Genomic DNA, 23912 nt, shown 5'->3' on the forward strand with positions numbered 1-23912 from the left:
TTTAAACATCTCCCCCTCCCTCTCTGAGATAGTTTTTTTTTATATAGCCCTGGCTGTCCTGAAACTTGTTATGTAGACCAGGGTAGCCCCAAACTCACAGAGATATGCCTTCCCTGCTTCCCAAGTGCTGGAAAACTTTTATCTCCTGAATGCCAGTGTATAGTTTAAATGTTTTTGTCTTTGAGCATATGTTTTCATAGCTGGAGGAGCCATTTTGATTCAACTCAGCCTGCCATATCAGTACTTCTTAATTAGAAATAGAGGGCATAGACAGAAGTCTGGGGCCCATGACACAAGGAACAAGGGCAGGAACAGAAGTCCCTTCAAGAGTTGGAAGGAACAAAGAGAGAGTTGGTTTAGAAAGATCTTTGCACCTGATCTGACGCCAGATCTTCTCAGGAAGAGTCCTGTGTCTACCCTTTGTATGTAAAGGACTTTTTGAAAGGGAAACTCAGAGAAATATATATATATAAAGAAAGAAAGTGAATGGGAGCAGCCGCTGATGTTTATCTCCAAGGAGACTGCTGTCCCAGAATACTCTGGGAACTTCTGGCTGCTCTTGTGCCATTTAAAGGGAGTCTACCTGCCTTCTCTGGGAAGGGAGGAGTAATTTTATAATGCCTTTGCTTCCTGTGCTCTGTTGTTGTCTGTAATTTCACATCTGCTTGTTTGGAGGCCATCTGCCATGTATACAATGGAGAGGAACAAATCACATTACTCTCCTCCTCTCCTCCATCCTGGAGTACTCTAAACTTGTATCTCTTTGAAAAGGCTGTCCCACATCCTGCCTTGCTACCAGCACACTCCAGTTTCCTCCAGGAAAGCCCTGGGGTTCCCATTTGGAAGAAACGACATCCTGGCCCTATGCACTGCTCACCTGTTGAGAGGGCCTTGCAGGCTGGGCAGGTGTGCCCATGTCTGTGAGCCTGCAACAAGCATGCTTTACATATTTTCCTCCATTTTCAAACAATGGCCTTCTCATGTCCTCTTGTCCCAAGCCCCAGAAACACCTAGTGTTGACCTTAACAGTCCCATGTTACAGGCAAAGACACTATGGTCTAAAAAGGTGGTAAGACTCCCCAGGACCCATAACAAGTTCAGAGTACCACTGGGCTTGTTAACCAGGTATCTGACTTCTGAGCCTGGAGGAACTATCTCCACTTTGTGCCGCCTATACATGTGTTTGGACAGGTTTACATGGAGCACCCTTCTCTGCACTGAGTACCTGTTAGTTAATCACAAGTGCCACATGAAGCCTATGCCTCTCCTCAGTTGTGATGTGGCCTGTTATCCACACTAGCAGAGACCTAGTTCCTGCCTTCCTTTCCTTTCATGGCCCAGTATCATGTATTTTTATTTTATCTTTAGAAGCAGAGTCTCCTTATGTTGCCCAGATTGGCTTCAAACTCCTGGCCCTGTGTGATGTTCCAGCCCCACTCTCAGTCACTGCGGCTGGCAGAGTCCAGACACAGGCCAATGAACTGTTGACTCAGATCATAGCATCCATACCATCTGCTAGTAGGAATAATGACAATGTAATCTTTCTTGGCATTACATTTTATTGAATACAGACGTACTGTCCTTAAATATCTTGAATAGAATACTTTCAATATACTGCTCTTTATTCATACATGTATGTCTTTAAAGCACAGAGCTATAAATTAAAATGTACATATTGCCATAAATCTAGAACTATATTATAAAAATAGAACCCAAACATCAACTTCATATATAATTTGGCAATTTAGCAGTGTGATAAGGTGGCCATACTTATGATGAAACAACTGTCTCATTTTCCATATCTTTAGGGACACATGGAACAGTCTCCTTTCCCAGGGTCCCCATAGAGCAGCCTGTGGCCATGGCTCAGTGTCGCCTTTGCATAAAGATGAATGCACTCCTTTGTTCCTGGAGGGGGGAAGGCCAGCTTCCAATCCCTTCCTAAGGGAGGAGGTGCTCCCTCCAGCCAAGGGTCTGCCACTCAAGGGTCTTGACACCCTCACAGCGCATGGTTTTATATACCCAATAAATACAGTGAATTCCTTTTCTGATAGAGAATAACAAGGATAGGCTTAGTTCTCCCAGATCAGTGTAAATAGTTTAAGAGAAAACCACTCAAACAATGTCCGCTCGGTAGTGTTATCTCAAAGGGGGCAAGACTGCCCATCGCCCATGCAGCCCTTCACCCACAACCCAATCTTGAATCGACTCAGCCTTGCCCAAGCAAATGAAGATAATTGCTGGCTTTCCCCCCGCCCCCTTTTCTGACTAGCTGGATGAGATTATCTAAACTCAGGGAAGACTGCTGTGGAAGATGAAAGAAGAAATGTCTTTCGGGGTGCCAGCCACTGTATTTTAAATGGACTTGGACTATAGGGGTGCGTGTGAAGGTGTAGAAGGACAGTGGCAGGGGATGATCCATAGCTAGTCTCTGCCTTTGTGACTTACTTGGGCCCATAGCATTGAGATGAGTCATTCTCCCATTGGGTAGAACTACCGTGTGTACTGTTGGATGCTGCTGGGAAAGATGCATAAATCTTAAGCATTTGAAGACCTCAGAGAAAGGTCCCAGCTCACCCAGGCTGCTTCCAAACTGGCCTGGTCTCCTTTCCAGTTGTAAAGGCTAGAGGCCACCTTGATTAATAGCGAGGGACTCTTTCTCCTACCATGCCAGCTTTGTGTGATGCCTTCCCACACAGTCTGTGAGTTTCCCTCCCCGCCCCCCCGCCAAAGGATAGGGGAGCAACAGAAAGCTGGGGTCTGGGATGGGAGCAGGGCTTAGTAGGGTCTGGCTCCTTCAGGAGGCTAGGCTAGCGGTGGGAGTCAAGGTTGCTTGGCCTAGTTGGGCCCCTAGCATTTTCCTTTATTGCTGGTGGCTTGCCCTCAGCAGGCTGACATGCACTGCAGAGGTCTCTCATGTCAAGAAGACTTGCTCCCACAGCTTCTGAAAACTCTACAGAAGAGGTCTCTTTGCAGCTGTGAAAACTGGAGATGCAGAAGATGATGGCTTCAGGCTGGGGGTTGTAGCAGGCTCCATACCCGTTGGGGACCACGGGGCCATAACAGCAGAACATCTCCATGGTTGTGGGCACCTGCAGAAGGGCATAGGTCACTAACAGCCTATTGGCACCCAACCTAGGAACCTGCCAGACCGTGGTGGGTGAGGTCCTGTCTCTTAAGGCCTCTGTGGCATTTGCTTCCCTGTCTGGATCCCCTCATGGCAGACTTGACCAGATTGAATTGTGTTGGCATGGACATGGCTGGAGTGATAAAGATGAGCCTATCAGGATGCAAGGTGTCGGGGGAGAGAGACCTCAGTCCACTCCTCGGTGTACACTTGGCTCTGCTTGTGGAGCTGGAAGCTCTCAGGGTGACCTGCTGCTCAGGCTTGAGCCAAGACGTTCCTTCATCTAGGGGCTATTTGAGGCACTGTGGTAATCAGACTAATTTACTAAATGGCACCCTGGTGGCACCCACCCATTAGATGGCTTCCCACAGGGAGTAATTTATGAACTGGAGGAAATCTGGCCTGTCTTCTCTGTTGATTTCTCCCAGATCCTTAATTACTGTCAGTAACCGCCTGGTTGGTCTGATTTCCTCCCCAAGGCCCACCCATGCACAATTACTCAGCACTGGGCACTTCCAAGCTGTCACCTGGAATCTTTAGAAAATCATCTAAGACGTTCTGAATTTCGAGGGCTAAGGCCTTGCGATCCAGATCACAAACCAAGAAAGTGTGGCTCTGAAGGCGTTCAAGCCATAAATGCCACTTTCCAGTGGGAAAGAAACTGAAGCATTTACACCCGAAATTCCTTTTACTGGCTGATTTTAAGGACAAGCAGAAAGGATTATGGGGCCAGTGTAGTGTGGGACAGGGTCTGTTTTAAATCCACAGGTTTCTGGTACTGTGTTCTTGGGCCTTCAGAAATGGCACTAGCCGCTTTTAATGGGGCAGAACAGGCCATTAGTCCTGCTAATAGAGTCACTGCACTGTCAGATAAATTTGCTGTGCAATGGCCGGAGGCCATGAAGCCATTCCAGAGCACTCTACGCCCATGGATGGTTTCCTGAAGAATTTATGTTGTAGTATTCTGGTCTCATTTATTCATGTCTGCGAGCCTACTGCTTTAATGGCAAAATTACATTACTGAGTGGGCGTCTATCCTCAAACGCAGCTCTGTCAGCCCCTACCCCACTTCACTGCGCATGTCCAGCGGTTTGCAGATGAGGTAACTTCCAGGAGGCTGGTGTAGCTATGTGTTCCCTCCCCTCCCCTGCAGCTTCCCACTAAAAAAAGTCCTTCTGTCTTTGTGGCTGTGGCCCTTTAACACCGTGGGCATATGTACAGCACCAGGTAGGAAATGTTGGGCTAACAATTCATTTTCTGACACTGTGGCCTGGCCATTCACTATAATAATCTCCTTGAGCTAATTCAGGGGTGCCCAAGCAGGCCTGTCAAGCTTCAGATCCCACGGTCCTCTACAGTGGAATATACCCCACATGCAGCAGAGAGCAAGGCAGTACTGCATGACAGAAGCCCAGATGGTTGCTGTTCCCAGCAGGTCTGCTGTGGTCATTCCTGCGTAGAAGATGGGAGGATATTAATGGCCCGAACGTTAGCTATGCTACTGAAGGTGACAAAACTCAAGAAGTGAGCCTGCGCCTGGAGAGATGGCTCAGTGGTTAAAAGAGCTTACTGCTCTTCCAGAGGACCTGAGTTCAATTCCCAGCACCCAGATCTGGCAGCTAGCTCACAAATTGCTTGTAACTCTAGCTCCAGAAGATCCAACACCCTCTTGTGGCCTCTAAGGGCACCAGCAAAGACATGGCATTCACTCACATAGGCACAGACACACAAAGACACACATACACACACACACACACAGAGACAGACAGACAGACAGACACACACTCACTCACGTAAAGATAAAACTTGTTAAAAAGAACAAAAGAAAGCCAGGTGTGGTGGCCCATGCCTTTAATCCCAGCACTCAGGAGGCAGAGGCAGGCAGATCTCTATGATGTCAGCTTGGTCTACAGAGAAAGTTCCAGAACAGCCAGGGCTGTTACATAGAGAAACTCTGTCTGGGAAAAAAACAAAAAACAAAGAGCCAGGTGATGAGGTTGAGAGTGGAGAGTGATGTCAATGTTTTATGGCACAGTAAGAAGGCTATGATTGACAACAATAACTTAACTATTTCAAAGTAGCTAGTAGAAAGTATTTTGAATGTTCTCTGAATGGCTAAGTTGATAGATATGCCAATTAGGCTGATCTGACTGTTACCCTTTACATGCAGGTATTTCAGCACACACTGTACCCTGTAAGTACATAGAATTATTTTGCATAATTAACATATATCAAATGTGTGTGTGTGTGTGTGCGCGCGCGCGCGTGTGTGTGTGAAAAGAAGCAAACAAAGCCAGGTTTCAAGTCGCTAATGTCTTCAGGGCCCTGAGCGCATGCAGAGGCTGTACCTGGCTGGTGGAGAGAACAAACCGGTTGCTCGTCAGGTATGTTTCATCCATGAACATCTCAGGTGGCTCCTTGCACAGGTCCCGGGCCAGCTCCCTCAGTGCCAGCAGATGGTTATCAATGGCCATGCCGGTTATGGCCTAGGAGTCAGGAACACAGTGGGCAATGAGACCTGCACTCCTCTGTACCTCCTCTCCCCTCCTTGTCTCCTCCTCAAGGCCAGTGGGTGGCTCCAGCTGTCACAACCCTTGCTTAAAACTGCTCTTGGTAGGACCCACTGCTGTGTGAGCATCTGCTCAGGGCAGGCTGCTTTACTGTGCAGCCTCAGCTCCTGGACTCTAGCATGCCATAGACACACATTGTATCCAGAGTAGGCTGAGATCTACCTTGAGAACATCTGGACTGAAGGTCAGCATCTGCTACACAGCTTCACCTGCATGCTAGGGGAACCTGCATGCATGGGGCGAGGGGGACCTGTCTGTCCCAGCACCAGCAGGCTGTGACCAGGGAAAGTGGATTGGGGAGAAGGCTGGCTCATGTGTTGGGTCCAGGCTTGAAGGAGGGGGCATCAAAACTGCCAGGGTTAGGATGACACCATAACTAATTCTTGACTCTCTGGCACAAAGCAGGGGCAGGGGTTGTCACTCTATCAGAGCAATGTGTGGACTCCCATAAATTTGGTTCACAAGCTCAGAAATGGAGTCAGAAACTAGACAGCTGAAGAGATGCTCTGCTGATGTTTTAAAGAAAGTGCCAGTTGAATGTTGTGGCTTCTCTCTCTCTCTCTCTCTCTCTCTCTCTCTCTCTCTCTCTCTCTCTCTCTCTCTCTCTCTCTCTCTCCCTCCCTCCCTCCCTCCCCATCCCCACCCCACCCCACCCCACCCCACCCCACCCCATGGAGATAAACTCTTCTCAGCGGACGGACGGGCACCTGGGCGCCATGGAGAGAGCACTTCTGGACTGGAAGGGGGGCCAGGGCACTGTTCTGAGCCTCTCACTCTTGAGGCTGGTGGATAGGATCCACACTCTTTGGTTGAGCTTGTGTTTGTGATTTGTGTTTATAGGGGGCAATTTGGGGAAGCGAGGAGACTCAGAGGAGACTCCAGGGACTGCTTCTAGCCTGTAGCAATAACCTGGTTCCACCAGAGCGATTGAGACTTTTGGGGTTTCTGTTATGTATGGTGGCCATTTAGCTGTTACAGCTCCTCCTGGGAAGAAAGCCTCCTTTGCCAGTGAACTTTGCTTGGGTTTACAAGGCACGTATGAGCATCTGACAGCTGTTCTTTTTCAGTTGAGGACAAGTGCATAAGGATAATGCAGAGGCTTTTTTTCTGAAGGCATCTAATTATAGCCTGAAAAGACAAGTTATATGACTTGAGCTAACTTTATTCTTAATTAACTAATTTATGTAAGATGGTGCTGGAGACAGACTAAAGGCCTCATACACACTAAACAAGTGCTCTACCATGCAGCTGTAGCCCATCTCATCGTTTGCTTTTTAAAATTATTTCTTTAAATAAGAGGTTTTTAAACTTTTATTTATTTTATGTATATGAGTGTTCTATCTGCATGTACACCTGCATGCCACAAGAAGGCATCAGATCACATTATAGATGGTTGCTGGGAATTGAACTCAGGACCTCTGGAAGAGCAGACAGTGCTCTTAACCACTGAGCCATCTCTCCAGCCTGCCACAGTTTGCCTTTTATGTGCTCTGCTCTGACAGAGAGGAAGTGCTAGGAGCCCTCCCCAAAAGTGGACATGCTTCATTGACCTCTACTTACCCTTTTGTTTGTGCCTGCCCACCCTGCTCTTATCAGTCAAAGGCATCCAGAGGAATTAAATAAACAGTTGTTTAGAGTGGGAACTAGCAACGAGTATAAGGACTCCTGGCTTCGTGCCCCATCTAGGACCTCGAGGACCTACTGTATGCCTGCTGCTGCCACCTGATGGAAGGCAGAAGGTCAGAGGCCTGTGTTCACAGTGCAGTAGGGTAGGTAGTCACCACCACGTGAGCTGCATCTAACTATAAACCAGAATAAAGGCTGGAAGGGAGGAGTGTCAACTGAATAGAGACTAGTGAGTGGAGCCTGGACCACCACGCCTTCTCACTGGGGTCTCCTCTCCGTGCTATCTCTACCAGAAACATTCTTGTGCAGTGGGAGGCTGCCTTGTCTCCTGTCTCTTCCCCCAGTTCTCAGGGCTAACTGGGTACTAGTCTCACCTATCAGCTGCCTTCCTGACTCCTCCCTCTCTACTGCCTACTCCCTGATTCAGTTGCTTTTGTCAAGTTAACGCTAACACGGAGGATTCCATGGTGATGCTTTTGAGGACATTTCTCTAAAAGGAAAATTTGTAAATAGAAATTTGTTACCAAAGTACAGAGGCTAGTATTCCTGTGCTTTATAGTTTAAGGCATAAGGAAGCCAGTTGCTTGAGCTGCCTTGCTAGCACAGATTCTTGCTCTACAAGGGCAAGGCCTTTCAGCTGCTCCTTCTGCTACCGCGGTCACTGCTCTGAATGCATGGTTATGAGTGCCACGACTTCACTTTCCAGACTCACTTATACGCTTTGTTATAAGAAATAAAACATTAAGCCAGGCGTGGTGATGCACGCCTTTAATCCCAGCACTCGGGAGTCAGAGGCAGGCAGATCCCTGTGAGTTTAAGGCAAGCCTGGTCTACAAAGTGAGTCCAGGAGAGCCAAGGCTACACAGAGAGACCCTGTCTCAAAGAGAGAGAGAGAGAGAGAGAGAGAGAGAGAGAGAGAGAGAGAGAGAGAGAGAGAGAGAATTAGCTTCTACTTCCTCTACCTACTTCTGCTTTTCGGTCTTCCCAGTAGAGTCATATTTCAACTCTTGGTTGTTTGAGTAACAGATAGTGCTTAGATGCTGTTATTATGCAAACGTCTGCAGCTGGGTCTTCTAGTGTTATATGATTAGATTTCTCTCCCTCTCTTTTTCCCTCCCTTCCTCCCACCCATTCTTTCTTTCTTTCCTACTGAGGATTGAACCCAGGACCTACCATTTGCTAGGCAAGTGCTCTACCAACTTAGGTATGTTCCCGGACATAGATTTCCTTTATTAAACATTTTGTTCTCCCTTGAATTGACAAGCATGAAATTGGGTTTAAAATTTTTTTTTTTTTATATATCTACTTCTAATTAGTTCTTAAATGCAGCCAGAATTTCATTTATGTTCTCACTTATTCCTCCTTTGTGTAGTAATTGCTCTCAAGAATAGCTGTTGACTTCTAGTCTTTGCTTAGTGTCATCCTGGGGAGTTTTTCTACTTTATTTTTGTTTGTGTATGTATGTGTGGTTTTTTTGTTTTTTAGCTTTCATGTTTCATTTTCTCACTCTCGAGATGCTCAGCCTTTAGCAGTTTTATAAGGAAGATTATTTAGTAAGTACAAAATATAAATCTTTTCTGTCTAAAATGTCTTTTTTCTATCTTGAAATCTGGTGATAGTTTAGCTAGGTATGGAAGGTGTGTTGAAATCATTTTTCCTTAGACTCTGGAGGCATTGCTCCACTAATATCTACCATATGATGATGTTAATGAGAGATCAATTATATCTCTATTTATGAGCTTTGCCTTTTTTTTCCCTCTAAGAATCTTAGGATTTCTCTTTGTCTATAGTGTCATAAAATTTCCTTGGCATGATCATTTTCTATTATGTAAGATATTTGGTGAATTCCCTCAATATAGAAGCATTTTTCTGTGGTTCTCAAGTTTGATTTTTTTTGTTTTGTTTTGTTTTTGTTTTTAGTGCTGGGCATAGTACCCAGGGCTTTATGCCTGATGGTTCCCTACCACTGAACTATCCTTGGCCTTTGGTATTTTTCTTGAATTATTTTGTTAATAATCCTTCTACTCTCCAATTTCTCTTTCTGAACAACTGCTGTTTGGGATACTGCTCACCTGAATAAGCATACCTACCACCTCACCTTTCTTACATTTCACTCTGTTGGTGTTTAATTTAGGTTACCTCATATTGTCTCCCAATACTTTTATTGACATTTTCTATTATATTCCACCCTAGAGCTATCTTTATTTCAGAGTTTCTTGTTCTTATTTATAGACTAAGAGATTTTGAAAATTTCTCAAAAGTTACTAGTCAATGAAATATATTAAGAGGCCATGCTTTTAATGAGTGATTAGATCACTGAGGCTCCTTCCTTGTTAAGACCCCTGCAAGAGAGGCTTCGCACAGCTTCCTGCCTTCTTGCCTTCCTACCTTGGCCACATGAGCATCACACATCCTTCCACTCTGGAGGATGCAGCGGCAGGCGCCTGCTTGGAAGCAGAGGCCAACAACCTCACCTGCTGATGCTTTGATCTTGTACTCCCAGATTCCAGAAGTGTGAGAAATCTTGGTTCTTTATAAATTGCACAGTACAAAGGATTCTATTAATAGCAGACTAAACAGACAAGCCCATCGGCCAACCCTAGTCTTTTCACACACCCCTACTTTTGGTCCATCTCTGGTACCTGAGCTGCTGTTTAGTTCACTAGGTTTCTTTGTCTGTGCCCTAAGCCAGCTGCCATCTGTTCTGCTTTTTAGCTCTAATGCTCTGCTGTCACCTTCTCTCCAATTCTCTTTCATATGTATGTGGATTAAAATACCTCTAACCATTGTTCTAGAGAGTTTCAGGGTGGGGGAACTCTTATGTTCAACATGCCATGTTTACTCAGGAGTCCACGTGCCTCCCCTGCATCCCTTTGACCTTGCCCAGCCATACTTCTCTCCTGAATCATATAGCTTCTGCTTGGCAAGCCACTTCCCTAAGGCAACTTGTCCTTCTTTTTGCCCCACACCAGGGTGACAGACTATCCAGCTCTTCTGCTCCTCCGTCTTTGGTGGAGCTGAACACACTGAGCTGCTCTTCTCATCAAATGCACCATACTCCCAAGACTCGCCTTTGCAGCACACTGCTCTCTCCTTGGCCTTCCTTCTCTTTCTCAGTCCTTCACGCCTCACATCAAGGACTGCTTCCTCTGGGAAGTCCTCTCAGCCTTCCAAAGCAGAGGAAGATGCTTGCTCCTCCATGTTCTCCATACCTTCCCAGGACTCTCTTCATGTGAGTTTGACATAACCGAAGCACCTCTTCCCAAACTCCACGTTAAACTCCCTATTACAACACTTAGGGACATCCGTCTTTGTTTCTCTGTATATAGCATTTTGCTTAGCATAAAGCAGGAAAAATAATTCATTGAAAACAGAGAGGGCACCTGCTGGAGTTTGGACCTGAAATAGCTCCAAAATCACATGCATTAAAGGCTTGGCACCATTAGGAAGCCGTGGAAACTTTTAGAGGTGGAGCCCATTGGAAGGTCTTCCTATAATTGTGGGTGTGCCCTTGAGGGGGATTGTGGAACCTCAGATCGTCCCCTTCTTCTTTCCCTGTTACTCCTTTGCCACAAAAGGGAACAGTTTGCTACATCATGGGCCTCTCCCTACCACGATGTGCTGCCTTTCCACAGGCCTAAAAGCCCTGGAAGCCACCAATTGTGGACTGTGGCCTCTAAAACTGTGAGCCAGAATAAGCTTCTCCTCCCCTGTGCTGATTGGTTGATGATTGTCTCTTGAGTGATTGAAAAGCCGGCTAAGAGCTTTTAAAGACAGAGTGTTGCTTATACCCTTGAAATTGTGGTGATCCTCCTGCCTCTGGTTCCCGAGTACTCGGAGTATAGGCCTGAGCTATCATGCCTGTCTAATACAGTGCTTATCAAAACTGACATAGCTATTAAGGTGAATTAGGGACCAAGAGGAAAGTCTACACTGGTGAGCTCCAAAACCCAGAAGTATGTTGTACTTGCTTTCATACATAGAGAAAACTTTGGTCAATCCTTCCTATAGATTTTTGTCATCCTTCTGGTTGGTTTTTGAGTGCTCTGGAATTAACGTATTGATCACCAGCTCACATTCCCCCCTTGTTTGCCTGTAAATAATGGCTTTGAAATATTAAAAAATAAATTATTCCCTCCAACTAGAGAAATAGCCCCTATACAATTTTGATTTCACTATTAATTTTCAGCAAACCTTCAGTTCACAGGCAGCATAAATGAACACATGGAAAGCAAGAGGGAAAATCAGCCCTAGGTGATAATAAATTCTGACTCCTTCAAGGGTGCCAGCAACCAAACTACCAATATTCGTCAGGCTGCCCCTACCCCGAGTTTGATCTCACACACACACACACACACACACACACACACACACACACACACAAAAGTACCATACATATTGCGAGCTATTATTGTCATATTGGTTATGTCAACAGATTTCAAGCACCATGTACTATCCTGTGGGTGAACCAGGGGAGAGCAGGAAAGCTGTGCTTGCCTGTGTTGAAGAAATAAGAAAAAGACCTTGCCAAGTGGAACAAGCCCATAATCAGTTCCAGCCACTTGAGACACCAGGGCAAAAGAATCCATATTAAAGACCAGCCTGGGCTACATAGTGACTTCGAGTCCAGCCTGGACAACTTAATGAGACTCTGTCTCAAAATGAAAAGTGAAAAAAGGGAGAACTTGGCATATAGCTTAGTGTTCTAGCACCCGCCTAGCACGTGTAAGACCCTATAACCAATCCCCAGTGCCACAAAATAAATAAAATAAAAGTGAATAAAAATAAGGGGGCGGTAGTCTCACCGGGTCACCGAGCAGTTGGTGCTGCGGGAGGGAGGCACGGCTACTCACCATGACTGTGTACTCAGTCTGGGCCTGGATGGCCAGCTTCAGCAGCTTGAGTTTCTCAGGAGCCTGTGAAGAGGGAAGAATGTCAGCTTGGAAGGGCAACTGCAGCCACAGAATTCGTGACAAGGGAAAAAGTGCATGGGCAGCCTGAGGCAGGCTCACTGGCCTACTTGTGGCTACTTAAGGCAGAGTGCGTCGGGGGGTGGGGTGGGGTGGGTGTGGGTCATGGGGATGGGTATGGGTGGGAATGGGATGGGGGTGGGTGGGGAGGGGTTGTTACCAGCATGGCAGCCTTGTGGTCAGTCATGGCTTGCACGAAAGCCAGAGCCTCTGGAGTGGCCGATCTGATGTTGTCCACCCGACCTTCCCGGAACCTGCGAATGGATGCACTCTCGTAGGTGGGCACCAGTTTCTGATGAAGCCTGACCAAGATAAAAAGATGGATGGCAAACAGTAATTTCTTCTCAGGGAGTCATAAATACAGAAAGAAAAATAGCCCAGGCAGGTTTTATTTTCATAGCTCTGACAGGACGTGGCATAGTATTTCATTTTAATGTTAATAGAATTCTAGAGGAGAAATCCAAAGATGAATGCTAGGAAGTCTTTGATGTAAAGAACCGTGTACACTTTTATGCGCTGGGGACACTGTGTTGATATAAAACAAGGACGCGACAGGTTTTAAGAAACAAAACACCACCACCAATCTGTAGGGAGACCTAGACATTTCTGTGCGACCTAATGAGTATTGATTAATACCACAGACTGAGAAGCACATGCACTTTATCATGCACACACTGCAAGGGAGCCTGCTTTATTTTAGATGGTTCAGCCATGACCTCTGGTCAAAGCACGCGAATATGGTAAGTGTAGACAGATGCCCAGGCCCACCAGGGCATCACTGTTTTGCTCTCCTGCCTACTATAGCGGGGCTCACGCTATTGTCTAGAAAGCCTTTCCCCCTTAGGTGACAGAAGCCTGGTGAATGAACGTGCCTAGGCTTACATCCCTGAATAGCAGAATCCTCATTTCCCATCAGCCAGTAACATCCATGGAGTTGAGACCAATGAGATCTCGGTGTCACATAACAAGTTGTGGCCCTGTGTCTATCTTTACAGGAGGTACACACTGTTGACGGTCAATTCGATATTGTAGAGAGCTGGGTGATGCCAGAGCCCGGGATGGTTGCCTCTGGTAAGAGATTATCAATCCAGACAGAGCTCTGAAAGGTGACCCTTCAGTTGGAGGTGACAGGCGAGAGGGCAGGTTCGTGGCTAAGGCAAAGATCTGGAGGCCAAAAAAGGTTTCCAGGAGGGCCCCAAAAGCACAAGTGTGGGTTCCAGGTGTGCCAGGCAGTAAGGGTTAGAGCCTGATTTGCATATGTGCAAGCAAGTCTGCTGTGCATGAAGACAGGGCTTGAGGGGGCACAGCTGGGGGCAATGATTCCCTTCTCTCACCTGTAGAAGGCCAGCTGGAGGGCCACCTGGATGAAGGCATCCGGGCTGCATTTCTGCTTCTTGATAAATGTTTTCCCATAATGGTCAAACCTATAAACAATGAAGTCCAGATTCTTCACTATTCTGTGGAAGAGAAAGAAGATGCTCTGAGGCAGTTACACCACGTAGCCTGCCCGCGTCTTCTAATTCTGATCCACATTCTAGTGGTTCAGAAGACGAATACAGCCCTTTTCCTCCAGAAGTACCCCCTGGGATGTCAGAGCTGTACCCTCATCTGTGCAAATGGCAGAAGGCACAACGGAACTGGAGCACTTCTGAGAAGATGAGTTCAGCTCCCCCCTGCCCCCCCCTTGGGGGGGTGGTGGTGACCTTTCTAGGGAGAGGTGGGGCCTGACTGCAGCAGCGAGGTGGGAGGGGCACGGACATGAGAGATTTGCATGGGCAGCCTACTAAGCAGGCTGGAAACAGACTGTTTATGACCTGTGTAGGAACAGCGGTCCATTGTCCCTGTGGACTTTCAGCTGTCCCAACAGTTGAGTTTTCAGTCACTGTCACCCAGCCTCATCTCTGTTGTGCTATGGGGCAGGCAGACTTAGAATCTGACCGTCATGGTGGCTCCACCGAGGACTGGGGCTTTACTCCTCTTTTGTTTTACAGAAACCCCATCTTATCCAGTAACCGCTGATCGCCCGTCCCCTCTAGTGTGATAGTCCAAACAGCCCTAGTGAGTTTGGGGTCTGGTCTGATTGTCCGTGAGGGGCATCACCAGTAAGGTGTATGCCACTGGCTGAGCCAGGCATGCCTGACGTGCCCCCCCCCCCCACACTGTCCCTAGGACTCCATGCTACATCTGCTGCCCCTCCCCCACCTTAACTCAGTCCTCCTGCCCCACATGAGCTAAGCTCCCAGGAGTCCTGCAGCTCCTTGCAGCAGGAGAGGCCCTTACCTTTTGACAGACTCCTTGGGCAGATTTCTCTGTCACCATGGACACCCTCCCCTCCCAGACTCTCCTCATCTAGGCCCACTGCCTCCCATAGGCTGTTTAGATCCAGGAGACACCTTATGCTCCATTAGGGAGAAGTTGGGGGACATAGGAGCTCATGGGTCCCTGAGAATAAGGGAGTCCTTGTTGGCCCTTCACCCATTTCCCTCTGCACCCCTCTTCTGGCAGCCCACTCACCTTGGACCCCTATCCTAAAAGCTGAGATGTCAACATCATTCCGTGGAAACATGGAGACCTTTGCCTCATTTACTAAAGGCAGGTGGCCTCCACAGCTGCTCCAAGCGAGGAGTGTCTCCACCCTAGGTTACCTAGTCTGGCCACGCTGTGTCCCGCCCACCCATGCTAACCCCATAGACTCCTCACTGGACCCCACAACAACTCCTGCCCAGGAGGAGCTCCTCGTGATAGGCAAGGCAGGCTCTTCACAGCATGCCCAGTTCCAGGCATCTTCTCATTTGCTGTCTCCATACCAGCCTGTCTGGGTCTTTATGAGCTACGGTGCTGCCTCTTCCCGTCTACAAGCCCCCCCACCCCCCCCCCCCCAAGTTGCTACTCGTTCTTCAAAACCCTCCTTCATTTTCCAGGCAGGGTTCAACCCCTTGTCTGTCTGCAGGTTCTGGTCTGTGTGCCTCCCTCTGTTTTGGGCACTTTATGGCTCATACATGATTTGATCTGAGGTCTGCCTCTTCCACTAAAGTGTGGAGGTTAATTCCAGAGCACGTTCATTTCTGGGGTTCCCAGGGCTTCACCCCAGAACTGGCATGCACCAGATAGAGCTCCAGGAGTCTGCTGAGTGAATGAGTGCTCTCTCTCATGCAGGGACTTGACAAAGGCAGCTCAGACCCAGCCCATCTGCCTGTGTCCACTACATCCAAACCAGCTCCTCCCCTGGAAAAGGGGCCCCTTGTCAAGTTCCAGCGTAAACTCAAGCAAATTGAAATAGCTTGGATTCAAATGACCTATTCAAAGCAGTTGTTTATTACTCCCCCAAAGCAGAGAATCATTCCCCAGCCTTGACTCTGCTTAGTCAGGTGAAACCTGCAGGAAAAAAAATAACTTCGCGTTTGCATTTTATGAAAATGGTGGATATTCGAGCAAGGTTATTTCCTGAGAGCCGTAACTCCTTTTTAGTTTGACTACTTTTCCGTGAGGGATGAGAAGGGGTGGGGCTTGGAGGGGAGCAGAGTCCCAGAGCCTTTGGAATTGCCCAGGATGCTTCAGCAGCTATTGGGGGAGGGGAGTGTAGGCCCCTGAAAGAAATCTGGGGTTCTCTCACCTTTGAAGTTTCTCTGCTGAGGACGCAAGGTGGCCTTGAGTTTCTGGGGAACATTTCCATCTCAGCCTTCGGGGGGCGGGGAGTTCACTCACTGAGTCGGCTCGGACCAGCTTCTTGTTGCTCTTCGTCCTGCAGGCACAAAGGAGCATCCTCCTGAGACCCTGCAAGTGAGGGTTGCACTTGCTTTCCTGTGCAGTCATCTTAGCTGCTGGTGTTCACAGCCCTGAACTGTGGGAGTCTGAGCTGCCCAAAGAAAACCAACAAGCAGATGAACCAAACTCTGTGAATGACAGAGTCAGGATCCCATCCACTTCCACCAAAGTACATCGGTTGCTTTCGTTTGCCCTAGTGTTAAACCACGTTCAGGGGGCTGAACTTGTGAAAGTCATGGTAACGTGGTAGCAGGCTTGGTTGTTCTGTCTCCAAAGTCTGGCTTGTGTCTCCGTCACACCAGAGACTTTTGTGGAAGAGACTGAGAAGCTATGTGTAAGAAGGAGATCCTAGCAGAGAGTGAGCAGAACTGTGAAAGCCTGAAGGAATGCAGCCTGGCTAAGGGACAGAAAAGCAAGACTTCCCCCTAGCAGCATGAACTGAAGGCTGGGGACCAAGCCTGTGATGGAGGAGACCTCCCTCTGTGCCGGGTCACTAGGTACCTGGTCTCAGGACCAACAACAAAGATTGATCTGAGCTCCCCGGGATCAAAGCTTGGATCCCTTGCTTCTCTTTGTCTGCCCTGAGTTTCCTGCCCAATCTGCTTTCCCCATCTGTGGCTCATGAAGCTCATTTTGCAGTCTCCGAGCTTCTTTCCAAGTTCATTTTTTTTGGCTCAGCTGTTTTCTGGACTGACACCCCGATTTCTCCTGGCTTTGCACGACAGCCTTCTGAGGTCTTCCTCTGCCTTGCCCTAGACTCACATATGTTTCAGCAGGTGCTCCGTGCACTGTACCAGGACGATGCCATCAAACGGGGAATGCTCACACACCACGCCGCATGTGCCATCTTGGCCCACCACAAACTGCAACAGGGAAAGAGTTGAGAAGAGGCAAGTGAGCTGAGCTGACGCCGGAGCCAGTATTTCGAACTAGGCTCTGGGCCTGGGTTAGGACCCCCTGGCCTCTTGGGACATTTCTCCTCCAAAGGTATCAAGGATCGTTGATTCCTCAAAAGGATGCTGCAGGTGACTGCAGGCACCCAAGAGTGTGGAAGTCTCAAGGAGGTTCTTCCCACAGGCCTCCAGGGAGTGAAGGAGCAGCCCAAGTTCTCCCCTGTAGCATCCCAGGGCTCTTAATGAGCTCATACTGTCTGATACATGGTCTATGGGGCGGAGTGACTCAGTCCTGTCTATCCTTAATTGTGTGCACAGGAGATACCATTCTCCATGGCTTTTGGTAACCATTTGCCTAATGGATTGTCTCTTGCCACTGTTGGCCACCGTTGATTTTATTCCTGGGACCTAGACCAGTGTCCCTCCCAGAACAGCTGATGGGTAATTGTGTTGCATAAATGGGTGAAAAATAACGACGTGATTTGCCGGTAAGAAGATTTGTAAGGAGAAATAACAGGTTCCTTGGCGGGGAAGATGTGGGGAGGATGTTCTGTTGAACAGCTGTTGTGTCTGGTGACTGAGGGAGCATCCACCAGACCCTGAGGACTCAGGTCCAGCCCAATTAGGCAGCTCACAGGACTTCAGAGAGAATGTTTTTGAAGGACCCACAGAGGCTCTAAAGATTCCCCAGGCGCTTTTACATAGTTTTACAGAGACTGTACTAAGCTGACCTGGGGAAGGGATATTCTCAGGGCACAAAAGTATTAAGAGAAAATAGTGGACAAGATGAGGCTTGAGCCTTGACTGAGTATACTCCCCATGAAGCTGGGCTGCTCTGGAGTTCCTCACACTGTCTGCCCTGGGTAAATGAACAAACAAGCGAGGAAAGGAATAGGTTCTCAAGGTGTTTACTGAAAGCATTTCCTGGGGACCACAGCACACACAGCCTCTTCCCACACCTTCCCCCAGGCTTGGTTATCTGTGCCAGACACTGGAATCTCACGGAATCCAAGTAATCCAGCCAACAAACCATCACACAGCCCACCCGCAGAGCATCCCTAAGTACGCTTCTTTCTCCAACTCTCTCCCTGGACCAGCAGTCTCTTTCTTTCATGCAGGTCCATGGCATCTCGGTGGCGCCCCTGGCTCACCCGTTTTCTGTCCTGTCTATGAAATAGGGAACCTGTGCTCACCCTCTTTGAGCATCTTTCTGTCCCTGTCACTTAAAAGAAGGGAGGAAAATAGGTCTTTGAAAAACTGTACCCAACACTTACTATGGTCTGTGTCCCCATACACCCATGATATTATTTCATTCCCACCACTGCTCTGTGAAAGATCCCAAGCCATTAGCACTGCTGTGGGGGCTGAACAGCCAGCAGAACTCATCAGAAACAACAAAATCATGTAAACCAATAAAGGCGATAACCGGCCAAACACAGGGATGGGGAGGGGAGAAAATGAGCCGCTGCCGGGAAATGCTAACGGAGGTGGGCTGTCCCAGTGCAGAGAGATGGCTGACTTGCTTTTCTATGGAGAGTGTGGTGGCATTATAGATAAACAGGATTGTATTAGATATTGGCATGTTATGGTGTAGGCAGGGGCGGGGAGGTTGAGGCCTGAAATGAATGGCCAACCTAGAGCACAACCCGTTTGTGTGGGTGTTTTCCTCTAAGCCCAAATAAGATGTTATCCCGATGCATGTGAGTGAAAAGCTATGGATTTTTTTTTATTTTTTTGTATCTTAGGATGTATTTAGAGGATGCTGGGCTGCCATGCTTCTCGGTATGTGTTGAAATGGTTAAGCCAGGTGGCAAATGTTCAGAAAAGCCGGCATCTCCGGTCAGAGCTGGATCCCACTAACTGTTGAGGACTTACTGGCAAAATGGGTGGTCCTCTTCCACCCCAGAGTGTGATGGAGGTGGGGGGGGGGGTGGTGAGCCCAGGTGTGGCCAAGCTCTTCCAAGCACATTAGCAAGACAGTTAGGGAGTTTCACTTGGCTTCTGTGAAGAACTCTGTCTAGTCTAGAGGTGACATCACTCATGAAGTCTGAGTGACAGAAGACAGCAAGAGCATGTGCTTTCGGCCAGCTCCAGAGGAAGCTATGCAGTTGTAGGGCCACGAACAGGGTACTTACCTGGAGGGACTTGTCGTACCAGCGGTTGGCCCCGTTCAAGCTGCAGCCTCCACCATGAAGGAGCTGGAGTGCCCTGTGGGTGTCACTGAGCTCTCCGGCGCCTGGACCATCCAGGCACACCAGGCAGATGCAGCGCTCAATCATGTCCAAGGAGTCCCGGTTGGTGGAGTCTGCAGGACGGGGGAGTGTAGTCTCAGTTCTGGGGCACCACATGCTGCAGGCAGCCTGTCAGCCTTGACAGGACCATGCAGTCGGTTGTAGTGTCCCGAGCCTCTGCTCTACCCTGTGGTCTCAGCATGACTCTTGGCCCCTAGCAATGCCCTGAGCTTCACCCAGGTTGTGGCTACGGGTTCTGTCTGCCCAGATGAAGGAGGATGCTTCAGCCCTCAGTCCTGCCCAGCCACTCCCACCCCCCAGTCCCAATAGCATCCTCACCCTTGCGCAGATATTGCCATACCTGTCCGTATTGATCATTGATTCTGACTTTTTCCAAGTACTTAAATTTGTTCCTGGAATCTTTAAATTAGGCAATTTCACATGGAAATCTGAAGGAAAGGGACTGTTTGCCCTCCATTCCCCACAGGGATTGTTGGTTCAGGGTCTGAGTTGCAGGGGGAAGGGCAGCGCTACAGCTGATGCTGTAATTTAATGAGCTGGCTGGGACTGGTTCAGGCATGCACACAGAACAGATAGGCTAGAAGCCACTAGATGTTCAGGGCATACATCAACTGGCAGCCCAACCCGGCCTACAGCTTATTTTTACATAAAGCCTCAACAGTCTCCAAGAGATTGGCAAGCCCACCTGTCAGGTGGCACCAATCATGGGCACTTGCTGCAGACACTTGCTGTTTTTCTTTCTTCCTCACAGGTGACTTTCCTGAGGTCAAGTACTTTCTCCACCACCCCACATTGGTCGTGGGTTTTAGGAATCCATCTTTAGCTTTAAAGTTCATCAAAATTTTAAGTCCAGCATAAGCCAAAACTTTACAGCTTTGATCTATAATTCCCAGGAGCTACTTTAAGACTCAGAGGAGAGGGCTGAGCACGGCCTGGAGAGTCTGGGCTTGGAGCTGGATGCTGTGTCAGGACGGAGACAGGTACCCTGGGCAGGGGTGAGAGCACTGTATGCACAGAGGCAGGGGGATGTGGTATTAGGCACCATAATGCACAATGTAGCAGCGGTTGCTGCCTGCATCCACAGCTTCCCCGTTCCTTTCACTCACAGGACCCTGCATTTAGCTTTGGACGTGGACTACTGGTTAAAGCCACAACTTCCAGGCTCCCCTCTGTTAGAAGCAAGCAAAGGTCTAAATTCTTCCAATAAAATCTAGAGGCGCAAACTATGGCACCAGTCAAGGACAATATGTGCAGTAAACTTCGAACCTCTACCCAGATCTAGCCAATGGATAGGATGCTCTTCACAGTTGAGTGGAGAGTGGGGTCTGACTTTCACACAAACTCTGGTGCCCCATATTTGACCACGTCCCCTGGATGGGGAGGCCTGGTGGCACTCAGAGGAAGGATAGCAAGCTACCAAGAAGAGACTTGATACTCTATGAGCATATACAGGGGGAGGAGGTCCCCCTCAGTCACAGTCTTAGGGGAGCGGAGTAAGGGGAAAATGGGAGGGAGGGAGGAATGGGAGGACACAAGGGATGGGATAACAATTGAGATGTAATATGAATAAATTAATAAAATATATTTTAAAAAAAGATGATACAATCGAGATGTAATATAAATAAATTATAATAAATAAATATATTTAAAAATAAATCTAGAGGCAAGAAAGCCAGGCGCCTCTTCTCTCCACCGTGCCCCTTGTCTCTCTGACCTGAAGATGGCCAGGGTGCTTAGCTCTGCACTGTGTGCTTTGTGGCACCAGGGGTAGGGATGGGCTTGGGCTTTGGGCTCCCAGGCTAGTCAGTACCTTCAGAGCACAGGAAGGGTACGCTGGGTCACACCTTTCCCTTTGCTTCCTGGAAGTACTCTCTGCCACTCCCACCACCTTCCTCCAAACTACGCAGCAGCTCCTGTGCACAGCGCTGTGCCACCCTTCCCTAGGCCTGCTGCTTCCTGTTCACAGTGTGTGGCCCTGCTGTCATCCTAGGTCCTCAAGGCTCTGGCTGTCATGCAGCTTCCAAAGGGACTCCGGTTTGGGTACTTTCACATGTCTGTGAACTCACTGAAGATGAGACCTCCATTTAATGCGGGCAAAGAAAAGTATCTATAGTTAGCAGATTTCAGGGCACTTTCCTGAGCCTGGCCCAGCTGGGAGTGAGATCTGTGTCCGGATAGGAGATGGACCTGCAGCAACTCGGCAGCCTTACAGGAATGGTTAAGACCCCACTAAGGACCCGTTGGGCATAAGCCTTGTGGAGAGGTAGGAGTGAGGGCGGGCCAGGAACAGGATAGAGTGCCTTCCACTATAGGGTTCTCCACACCCTGCCGCTCTTTCCTCTGGCATGCATCCCTGAAGATGGCCACAGTGGCAAGCTTTACGTGGTGCTCTGTGCTAAGGGTCCCTTTAGACTCCCAGTACAGACAGCATCTTCAGAGCAGGGAGGAGGTATGCTTGGTCAGTCCTGTGTCAGATCCAGACAGTCAGGGGTGAAGGAGAAGCATACAGGAAGGAGGTGAGAGGCAGAAGAGTGGAAGGGCTGGAAGTATGCCCCAGCCACATAGGTGGAGCTTGTGGTAAACCAGCTGCCCTCCAGCTTAAGGGTAAAGGTTAAAAGACTTAGATAAGGCCAGATGAACACGGTGATGCGAGGTTATTATCCAGCCAAGGCTGAGCACCTGCTAGGTGCCAGGTGTCAATTTAGGCATGCGTACTATAATAGGATACTGGCAATGCTATCATGTCCCACTTGCAGGTCATGGGAAAAGAAAATAAATGAATGACCTGAATGTAGTTAGATAATAATTGCCCAGTAACTGGAGAAGGCTGGGTTGGTTCCCAGACGTGTAACCCCTAAGCCCAGGTTGGGAGCAGGACACCAAGAAAGTCAGACTCAGGAGCAAAGAGTCCTCGCAGCAAGAGTCACTGGAGGGTTGGGGCCACCATTATGTGGTTTGGCGAAGAGTCAAAGTTGCTTGGAAATATGGAAAGAATAAGACCTTGCTGGCTGGTGAGGGACCATGGGCAGCTCTGTGCCATTTCTTGGTGAACACGGAAAGCCTGGCTTTGTATCTCCCTTAACTGGAATTTCTTAGAAACAAGCCCAAACCATGGCGGGATGAGGAGGCCTCAGCACTCTAGGGAGCTGGTTGCAAGCGTGTCCAGCTGGGAAGCTGTAGCAAGCCTGCTCCCTGAGACCCCAGGATGCTCTTCCCCACTGCACAGCACAGGCTTGCGGGGGAGGGGGGGGGAGGCTGTTTCTTCCTGTATCAGTGGCTTGACCTCCTCCAGATCAGACAGATGAGAAGGTCCCCCAGGAGGGCTTGAGACCTTGCTATCAAATGCTGGCCATGTCTGGCCCCAAAGCTCAGCCCCACTCACCACGAACCAGGCCCTGGCTCATTAGGCAAGATGAAATGGGAGCAGGGCAGCAAAGCTAGGAAGCCAGGTGGCCTTGCAAATGAACTCCCTGAATGCAAGTACTGATCTGTCACCTACTGACAAGTTTATTGTGTAAGGCAGGAAATGAAGTACACCCAAACTCATCTACCAGGACTGTGGCCCAAGTGTCATAGAAATACTGGGTGGTGGGATGGAGGCTCGTGGCAGGGCTGTTTGTCTTGTGACCTCCTCGTGGAGCACACTGGGACTTGCTTAAGAGAGTGAATCAATCTTCCTCAAGAAGCCCCTACCTACTAGTGAGACGTGGGAGTTGAGTAATAAGGAGTTTCTCTTGACACCCGCACTCAGCAGTGCACAGCTTTGGTGGGGTGGAAGTTCCAGAGGGCTGGAGGTTAGAAGCTTCCAGACTCACCCAGGTATGCAAAGATGCAACACATACCTCGTTCCTCTGCTTTGGAAGGCTGAAACTCTCAGATCTCGCTCTCTGAGATGCACACACACACACACACACACACATCTATGCACAAACACATACATGGACCTAGCCCTCTTCCGGGCTCCTGTTTTCTCTGGCACAGATCACATTCTCATCATGGAGATGAGCCAGGAATCTTTAGAGGCATGGAGCTTCTAATCTGTTGCTATGTCTATCATAACAACTTTCCTTCCCAGGACAACAGATTATATCTTCTTTTGGGAGATACATTTTCCATCAGACATTTGATATTTTGTCCTAATCTATAGCTTCGGGCAGGTAATCTTTATCATCCCAGTTCCCAGTGGCTGAGATGAAAACAAAAGCAGGTCTTTATCAATGAAACCTGGCTCTTGGGAATCAGAACCAATTTGAATTGAGTTATAAAATCTCCATTAAATCTTTCAAGACAGAGACTCTTGTTTTCCAGGAAAATGGACTAGGCTCCCCCCACCCCACCCCTCCCACTAGATGTCCTAGGTAAATATTATATTTTAAACAAACATAAAAAGACTCTGGAAGATGGAAAGAGGAAAGTGTGCCAGGTGGGCATCGCACAGCCTAGGAGGCAGCAAGGGGGCAGGTCCCGAGTGTGCTGGAAAGACTGGTACTCCCTGTAAGTCATATACTAAAGATCTAAAGCTTTTGAGAAAGAACAATTAAAATTATCACTGGGGTTAAATGAAGCCATAGCATTAACTGTAATCCACCAACAGGACCAACTGGTCCATGTAAGGAGAGACACAGAGGAAAGGCCTTTTAAAGGCACAGTGAGAAGGTAGCAGTCTACAAACCAAGGAGGAAGCTGCAGGAGAAACCATGCTTGCTGGT

The 23912-nt window shown here is 48.4% G+C and overlaps 1 protein-coding gene across 1 annotated transcript in view; it reads right to left on the bottom strand.

The window, feature by feature from the left end:
• Nucleotides 1–2721: 2721 nt before the first annotated feature.
• The window catches only part of Chat (choline O-acetyltransferase), a 49558-nt gene continuing 28367 nt past the window's right edge, over nucleotides 2722–23912 (bottom strand). The window contains exons 8-15 of the mRNA XM_051143329.1: nucleotides 19087–19256; nucleotides 16821–16921; nucleotides 15907–16035; nucleotides 13628–13750; nucleotides 12454–12595; nucleotides 12177–12239; nucleotides 5476–5613; nucleotides 2722–3092 (exon numbers count right to left, since the gene is read on the bottom strand). Of these exons, the coding sequence (XP_050999286.1) occupies nucleotides 2811–3092; nucleotides 5476–5613; nucleotides 12177–12239; nucleotides 12454–12595; nucleotides 13628–13750; nucleotides 15907–16035; nucleotides 16821–16921; nucleotides 19087–19256 (1148 nt within the window). The 3' untranslated portion in view covers nucleotides 2722–2810. The remainder of the gene's footprint in view (nucleotides 3093–5475; nucleotides 5614–12176; nucleotides 12240–12453; nucleotides 12596–13627; nucleotides 13751–15906; nucleotides 16036–16820; nucleotides 16922–19086; nucleotides 19257–23912) is intronic.

Source organism: Acomys russatus, chromosome 3 (genome assembly GCF_903995435.1).
Source record: "Acomys russatus chromosome 3, mAcoRus1.1, whole genome shotgun sequence".
NCBI classification, from domain to species: domain Eukaryota; kingdom Metazoa; phylum Chordata; class Mammalia; order Rodentia; family Muridae; genus Acomys; species Acomys russatus.